Source organism: Nematolebias whitei, chromosome 17 (genome assembly GCF_014905685.2).
Source record: "Nematolebias whitei isolate Nwh7 chromosome 17, NemWhi1, whole genome shotgun sequence".
In the NCBI taxonomy this organism is placed as follows: Eukaryota; Metazoa; Chordata; class Actinopteri; order Cyprinodontiformes; family Rivulidae; genus Nematolebias; species Nematolebias whitei.
The window spans coordinates 38,352,722-38,361,778 of NC_056514.1; the positions used below are offsets into that span (position 1 = coordinate 38,352,722).

Consider the following 9,057-nt stretch of genomic DNA (forward strand, 5'->3'; position numbering starts at 1 on the left):
GCTAACAGAACCTCACTGCTAACAGGACCATGCTGCTAACAGAACCTCACTGCTAACAGGACCATGCAGCTAACAGGACCACACTGCTAACAGTAAGTGTTTTAAACACTATTGTTAAATTGCTTTTTATTGTTATATTGTTGTCTGTACTCCACAGGTGGTCTAAAACAGGTCTCTGTTGAAAGTGAGTCCTCCTGACTCAATGAGACTAACTTGTACAAATAAAGGTTGAATAAATAATGAACGTAAAAATTCTGATGCAAAAAGCTCTACATCCAACAATCTGGAATATTTCATGTTTTGGCTTTTTCGTTTTATAAATAATCTGTAAATGGGACCCTGTGTACATAGTTTCATTCCACCTCATGTACCACATGAGATGTGAATGACAATAAAGACACCTTGATCAATTTTTGCATGATCTTTGTTGATCATTTATAAATAATGCAGTTGCTTCAGCTCTAATTCATTCAGAATGGTTGAATGTGACGAGTCATATCAGAAAACAAAAGGAATACGTGACAGAATCAGTTGTTGAGTCAGTTTGTTGCAGTCTAGATGAGACAACATCTACAGGTGACTTGACAGTAGCTGGTGTTGAAGCTCTCCCTCTGAGGTCAAGAGCAACACCACTGATAAAAGATGATATCGCCTCTTAAACAGCCTCTGTGCTGGTGTGATTTTGTGCCGAGTCGGAGCTTTTCTCATCTCAGAGGTTACTGAGATGAAGAGCGACGGCTGATGAATTCTAACGTGGGCCTGACGTCCAAACCAGAGGTCGCAGAAAATCTTCTTTCAAGGTTGTAATCAGATCAAGGCTGTTAATAATGAGGCTTTACAGCGACCGGTGTTCAAAACCACAAGCTTTTTAATAGTGTGAATGATTGCGTGCTGGTTGAGCTGTTCAGCACATTCAGGAGGTGGGTGCCATGTCTTTAGGCTGTATGTTTTATATTTTGGCTACTTTACCTCCGAGCCAGCCTTTTCACTACTTTTAACTTTTAGTCAGCCTTTTGCTAAATTGACTTTCAGCAATGCTTTACTGTTCGTGATCCTTCTTCTACCATCTTAAACTAGCTCTTTGCTACTGTTAGCATGTAGCCAGCATTTACCTGCGTTTGGCTTTGAGCCAAACTTTTGCTACTTTTATCTAACCTTTAACTTTTCGTTTTAAGCCAGATTTGTTTCTAGTTTAGCTTTTAGTAATTCTTTTACTACTGTTAGTGATCCTTTTTCTGCTTTAAACTACTCTTTTGACAATTTTAGCTAGATGTTTGCTGCTTTACCCTTTAGCAATACTTTATCTACTGTTGGAGACCCTTCTAAACTTTAACTAGCCTTTTGCTACTTTTACCTTCTAGTTAGCATTTACCTACTTTAGCTTTAAGCCAAACATTTGCTAGTTTAGCTTTTAGCTATCCTTTTACTACTGTTAGTGATATTTGTTCTACTTTTAGCTACTGTTCTTCTACTTTAAACTAGCCTTTTGCTACTTTTAGTTTGTAGCCGGCATTTACCTACTTTTAGCTTTGAGACAGATTTTTCTAATTTAGCTTTTGGTTAGTCATCCTTTTTCTGCTTTAAACTATCCTTTTGATACTTTTAGCTAGATTTAGTAATTAGCAGTACTTTCTCAACTGTTGGTGATATTTTTTTTTATTTTAGTTTTAGAGACCCCTTTCTAATCTTTAACTAGCCTTTAGCTTATTTTAGCTTGTAGCAAGTATTCTGCTTCTTTTAGCTTTAACAATTCAGTTTCAGCTTTTTTTCCAGCAGTCATTTATGCTGCATTTTCGCAGAACGCACATTTAATAAATATGATAAAAAAACAATTTGTTGGTTTAATAATTGGTAAATCAAAGGAATGAGAAAATGTATCGGGGACAAAAGAAGAAATGTTTTGTTTGTAACACCAGATGGCTTTTCACTGGTCAGTCTTTAAATTTGTTATTTAAGAATTTAAAACTTAAGTTAGTATTAAAAACTTTTGAAGTCCATTTAGTTTTACCTTCTGGAGGAAGAGGACGATCCTCTGGACCATTTCAGCTCGCTGCTCCTCCAAGCTGAACAGGGTCCGAGGAGTTCGGATGAAGACTTTGGTTTTGCCGTAGGCCACGTCGTGGTCGAACCCGCAGCCCTGCAGGAGTTTCTTCACAGCATCTTTGTCTGAGGGCAGGTCATGGTTGGGCCACGTGAACTCTGAGATCATCTTGTATCTGAAGGAGGGAAGAATGAACAGGAGGGTGAGTTTTTCTGTACAGAACTTAATTATAACGGTTTAAAATCAAATTACTGCAGCAGGAACTGAGCTGATCGACTGGACCAATAAAAACACTTACTTAAGGTTTCTGTTTACATTCATAAAAGAAACACTGTAACCACAGGAGGAACCATGTTTTATGTATAAATGTTGTAAAAAGAATATTTTAATTACAGAAAGTGAGAATAAAAGGATTTTACTGATGGGACAACTGGCTCTTAAACCAATTATTTATTAAAAACTCTGAATTTTTGACAATTTTGGGAAAGTAGTACACGTTTTCAGTTTTATTTTGAGTTTAATTACCATATTTCATCATTTTTAACGTACTACCATGTGGAGATAGTAATCAGACAAACATGACATCAAACCAACATGTAAATTTATATATTTAATGAGATTATTTTTGGCCCAATTCAGAAAATATAAGCTGAAATAAAACAGAGCTGTAATGATTTATGTATATTTTGAAGTTAATATATGAGAAGTTTCAGTAAAACTGTGTAGATTGTATTATAAACGAAAGGTATATCTACAATTCTGTCACTATTAGTTCTTTTCTGACTACTTTGTTCTCATGCGTACAGATATATTTGTTGTTTTAACAAAGCCTAATTTAAATGTACAGGATAATTATGAAAAAACAATTTTTTTAATGATTATTTTTGTTATGTTATGCCTGGCCAGCGAAGGAATCAATTTTATCCACCAGCAGGTACAATGGTGGACCCAGGGGGTGTCCATCGATGGCCTTAGATTAATTTTTAGCTAACCCACTGGCCCCCACAATCATTTGAGAAAAATATATTTTTAAGCAATGTAAAGAATAGAAAACAGTTATAGCAATATATATATATATATATATATATATATGGTGGAGGCCATCTTGGATTTGGACGTGGCATCCCAATGTTTGAGGGGGACCAGGATAAAGCCACACACCAAAATGGAAGTTTGTACCACACTTATTTTTCCAAGTTATCCAGCTCGCAAGATGAATGGATGGAGGCCATTTCCAGTTCCCTTCCACTCAGCGACGGGGGACAAAAATATGTATATTTGTGTAGTGAACTAAGCCTCAGGTCAAGTCCTGGCCTTGAGGGGCCTTCCTGGGACAAGAACTGTATTTCATTGATTTGAGTCCAGAAACACAAGATTAAGTTCATCCAGAGACTTTCTAAAGTGTCCTGCACTGATCAATTGAAAGAACACTCTCTTTTCTATTATCATTACTATTTTACAAATGTTTTGATAAATCAAAGTGTGTTTAGTTCAAACCATTTTCAAATGTTGAAGTGAACTACTCATTCTAAATCCGCTGTGAAACAGTATTGGTGATTTTTAATCCTCATTCAAAGTAGAAAATCAAGTTAGAATGTGTTACAGAGTAATGATTCATCTTCTTGATCTTCTGTCTGAAATGAGCAAGTTGTGTAAGTTGGTCAAAGGTCAAGTTTCGGTCAACTGCAAGTTTACTGGAAAGAAATGTCATGTTTAACTTTTACAGAAAGATACTAGAGAATTGACTCCACGAAGTCTGAGTTCTTCATAACAATCTTCTGTCTGTTCTTAAACAAACTTAATCTTTTTCCTTGACTTTTAATAACCTCTTACATCACAAAACACACCTCTGTTTGGTCAATCGACCAATCAGAAAGTTCTCAAATGAACCGGAAATAGAACTCTTTAAATGTCGGTACTTCCTAGTTCAAACGAGCTCCAGTCGTGTGTTGAGCTAGTGCAGTCGAGCGTAGTCGAGTTCGGTTCGGAGAAGAACGCTGGGAGAACGTTGAGAGAATGCTGTGAGTTAGTTCCGAGAGCAGCAGAGTTCAGAATGCTGGAATGCAGAATGTTGGAGAACAACTGCAACTAAGCTGGACGAGAGAAGTTCAGAGGAACTATGAAGTCTGTTCTGGATGATCTCACGACTCCGAACGGTTCCCTACTATCCTTACGGAGACGCTGGAGAGCGCTTGAAGGCAACTCTACACCGAAGTCGGAATTATCCTCTGCCAAGGTAAAAAGAGTCGATCTTCAACCGCAAAGTGTACCTTTGGTTAAGCTGGGTCCAGAAGGAGCGTGTTGTTCTGGTTATAACAGACAAATTCCCTCACCCATCTCTCTCAAGATAAACTTCATTTTCCATCTTTAAAACTCTTCTATCCTGCTAGAAATCAATCCAGATATTTTCAGAAATGTCTGTTGTAAAGCTTGAAGTGAGGGAAATCATGGCCGTATGGCTTTCTAATTGTAAAGCTTGCTAATTAATTAAGCTGTTATTTTCAATTTTGCCAAATTAATGTAAATGTTTGATGTTAAACTTTGATTCTGTTAATAAATGACCACATTCATTTGATGGGTCAAAGAAAATTAACGTCTCACGTTACATTTAATTAAATTCAATGCACGATATTATTCAGTCCAGAAAAATGAATGAATCCGTTTAATTTATGGATAATATATCGCAGTATATGTTCATCTACATTTGCTTACAAATCTGAAGCACTGAATAAACTAGCTGTTGTCAACGACAGAAATCTGAAGAAAAAGTTACAGGTTTGTGTTATTTCAGAGATTTTGAGTTAATAACTTAAGACATCCAAACATCAGACATCAAGTACAGAAAACGTTGTTTTAAATCGGACCCCTTCCCCGTTATGTGCTGACAATAACAGATCAAGTTAAACTGTAAATGTAGATTTAACCCACAGTTAATCCATTCAAAGATAAATAACAAAACAGAATGTGATGGATAAGTTTAGACAAGAAGCCCACACAGTTATTGCACCGATGACGTTGTGTACCTTTGCAGGAAGCGAGGGTACGTCTGTCTGTAGGCGAAGCCGGCTCGGCGCACTCGGACGTTCTCCAGCAGCCCCAGGTACTCCACCTGATGGCGGCAGCGCTCCTGCTCGAACAGCAGAGGGGACTTTACGTCATTGGGCTTGATGCAGCGCACGTAGTACGGCTCCTGCGGATTACAAAAGAAGGCAGCTCTGGATTAACAGCAACAAACATTCAACCATCATCTGCAAAGAAAAAACTTTCAGATAAAAACCTGCTCGAGTGGGAACAAAAGGGTATCCTTATAATTAGTGGTCAAAAAGCTTTTGGTGCAACAAGACCAGAAATGTGTTACACAAATGGTTTAAAGAGAGATATGAATAATAGAGAAAACAAATCACTTTTCTTCTCAGAATGGGAGAAAGAGATTTGCATTTAAACAAAAAAAGTGGACAAAAATTAATACAAGACAAATAGATAGCTGATCTCTAAAACCATCCCATAATTAGACTCCCACAACTGAAACCGGATGTCACGGTATTAGTCACAGTTTCTTGCATAAATTAGCATGCCTGCGATTTCTACGACAAAGCAACATATTTATGTTTTTTCCATATTTATAACCCAATTTTTAAAGGTTTGGCACTAAAGAGAGATGTTTTTGTGTGCTCGTTATAACAAGTTGTATGTATTATTACAACACCGCAGCTCTGAGCTATTATAAAATAGCTTAGAGCGCAGACGCCTCACCTTGCTGGCGAGGTTCTCCACCAGCGAGATCATGGAGTTTTTGAAAAGCGTCGCTGCCGTCAGAGGCCGTTTGGTGACCTCCGTGATCCTCAGTTTGCCTTCAGGCCACATCGCCTTCAGTACCGGGTTGGAACTGGAAAAAACAAACAGATAAAAAGAGCCATCAAATTACAGAACAGCTGTATATTTATAACAACACACATAAAATCCTTTGAGAATTACAAAGAAATCGCAGTTAAAGAGCATGTGCGAGTTTATTTTGGCAATTGTGTGAATGTTTATGAAGCATTCACACAATTGTGATCCATTTGTCTTCAGTACGTTTTTCTGCATCTTTCTTGTTCCACAATTTTTAAGCCACTTCAAAAAAATCATAAATCAAAACGTTCAGCTCGTTCAGGACAATCCTGCTATGACTTTTGGTATTGGTGCAACTTTAGCTTTTTGAAATATTTAGTCTTTTCTTCCATTTTTTTTTCCTCGTAGAAGATGAATTGAGCTCATTTTACCTCCTTCAGATGTTTAGATCTGTTTACAACCTTTTACTGCTCCATTCATATTTTGTTCTGCTTCAGCTTCCTTCTGCAAATTTAAACATTTTTTCAGCTGTTTTTCGGCTGTTTTGTGCTTGTTTCAGATTCTTTCTGCTAACTACAACATTTTTGTGCTTCTTTTAACTTCTTTCTGCTAATTTCAGTTTATTTCAGCACATTTCAGCTTGTCTGCTATTTCAGCTACTATTTAGCTATTTTTATGCTAATTTTAGCCTTTTCAGCTTATTCCACATTTTCACATTAATTTCAACTTTTTGCAGCATACTTCAGTAAAAATGTGCTCTCTCCACTTTATTCTGGTAATTTAAGCTTCTTTCTGCCTTTATTTTAGCTACTTTTCAGCCGTTTTTTTTTTTTTTTTGCCAAGTTCAGCTTTTTCAGATAATTTCCACATTTTTGTGCTCATTTCTGCTTCTTTCAGCCTAATTGGGCAAACGTGTTCTTTCTGCTTTCTTCTGCTAATCTAAGCTTGTTCTACCTTTTCAGCTACTTTTTTTTAAAGCATTGTTTAGCTAATTTCAGCTGTTTGCAGATAAATTCAAGTTTTTCCATGTTAATTTCTGCTACTTTCAGCCTAATTAAATTCTTTATGCTAATTTCAGCTTGCTATACTCATTTCAGCTCTTTTCTGTTAGCTTCAGCTTTTTCTGGTCTTTTGGCTAATATTTAGTGGTTTTCTGCTAATTTTAGCTTTTTCAGCCAATTCCACATTGTTTAGCTCCTTTTTGGCTCTTTCAAATTCCTTCTGGTAGTTTAAGCTTCTTTCTGCATTTTCATCTATTTTTCAGCTGTTTTGCTTATTTCAGCCATTTTTTTTTTAGCTAATCTCATATTTTTTCTGCTCATTTCTGCTTATTTAAACCAAATGCAGCAAATATGTGTTCTTTCGGTTTTCTTCTGCTAATTCAGGCTTGGTCTAATATTTCAGCTACATTTCAGAATGTTTTTTTTTTAGCTAATTTCTGCGATAAGCATTCACGCTGCCTTTTCACAGGAAACACAGTTTCTCTAGTTATGAGAGAATTGTCCCCGCTGGTTGTGTTTGAGATGTTTCTTACAATCAAAGGTGCAGAAAGAACCATCTGAAGAGTGTCTTTGAAAAGGTCTCACCTGTTGTACAAGAGCCTCTTAAAGTCCTGGAACAGCGTGTCCTTGTTCTTATCAATAAAGCCCACCACCGAGTACCTGGACAAAGAATGAATGTAAAAATTAATTTCACGCTTTTATTTTGTAAACCCTGCTCTGGTTGCTTTCATCTTTCCAGCTGCATCATGACAGTACATAACAAATGGATCCTTTTCAGCACCGACAACGTTAAAGTCAGGTGTTAGTGCACGTGTTGAGATGAAGCAGCCATAAATATCAGAGCTGTGATAATGTGAGGAGCTCTCAGCCTCCTGCCTGGTCTAAGTGTGGCTTGGGGATCAATCAAGACCTGCTCCCCCACCCGAGTCCCCCCCCCGGGTGGCAGACACTTAGCCTTTACAAATGGGCTCAACACTTTTCCATGAGAGCCTTTTTCCAGGGCTTACCGAGCGATTTAATCTTCTGAATCATGTCCAGGAGCTTTGGAGATTAGAAAGTGGTGCCGTCTGTTTCTAAGTGTTCAAATGTGTGAAAATTGTTCTAACTGGTTGATTGTTGTAACTGGTTGATTGTTGTAACTGGTTCATACACGAGTGAAGACGACAGTTTTCTTACCATCAAGGCTAGAGAAGAGATTTGATTGTTTTAGTCACACAAATGCAGATTAGTCCGTGGTTTCATTTATATTTCAAACGTAGTAGGAGATTGTGAAATAAAGGGTTTTGACGTCCTGAAATGTTTTTGAGTTGAGACACTGGCATGTCATTTTTCTACAATGTTGGAAACCTTAAAAATGAAGAAGGTGACATTGTATTTAATTTAATTTTTTTATCACATTTGAAAACCTGAGCTTAACTTTAGTGTTAAAAAATTCACATCAAAAGCAAATAAAGATGTTATTTACATCCAAAGTGTCTCATGTTACAGCAAATCAATGTAAACCCGACATGTTTTCAGATTAGAGACAAACATTTTTTGTGATTATTCTCATTTCAGTCAGAGATGTCCCAAACCAGCCTCAGGTATTGGATCAGGGTTCTGATCAAGGCGTTCATTGATCGGTTTCAAAGCAGCTGCCTGCACTGAGCTGATGATCTTTGTTGTTGATCTTTTGTCCCATGATTTTATTTCAGCTACGCCATAAAATATTGTGGTGTAAAGTGTCCACGTGTCTGTGCTTTGGAATTGTATGTATGTTTTATTTATTCATTTCATTTCAACCAAACAACAAATATAATACAATTTAAAGAAAAGAAAAAAGATATACAATCACAGAAATAAAATGAAAGGCAGCAGAAGAAGAATGAGTTCTTATAAAATCTGCCCCTTGTCTCCAAAATATATTCCAAACAAAATTACTATACAAAAGCAAGATGAATTAATAAAAAAAATAAAAACTTAGCTAAAATATAAGATCAACTGTAAACAATTTTTATGAACTCACATTATACTTAATATTTTTTTTTTTAAAACAAATTTTTATCATCTTCTTGAATATGTACATAGTTTTGGCTTTTTTAATATCAACCTCCAGATCATTCCACAATCTAATACCCTGAGATCTAGTGGATCACATCTTCAGACTGGTGCGACACCACGGCTTCACAAACATCTCCATCCCCT

The 9,057-nt window shown here is 36.6% G+C and overlaps 1 protein-coding gene across 1 annotated transcript in view; it reads right to left on the reverse strand.

Annotated features, from left to right (window-relative positions):
- The window catches only part of myo1d (myosin 1D), a 130,565-nt gene that overhangs the window by 60,302 nt on the left and 61,206 nt on the right, over positions 1–9,057 (reverse strand). The window contains exons 13-16 of the mRNA XM_037691633.1: positions 7,459–7,533; positions 5,795–5,927; positions 5,065–5,231; positions 2,009–2,216 (exon numbers count right to left, since the gene is read on the reverse strand). Of these exons, the coding sequence (XP_037547561.1) occupies positions 2,009–2,216; positions 5,065–5,231; positions 5,795–5,927; positions 7,459–7,533 (583 nt within the window). The remainder of the gene's footprint in view (positions 1–2,008; positions 2,217–5,064; positions 5,232–5,794; positions 5,928–7,458; positions 7,534–9,057) is intronic.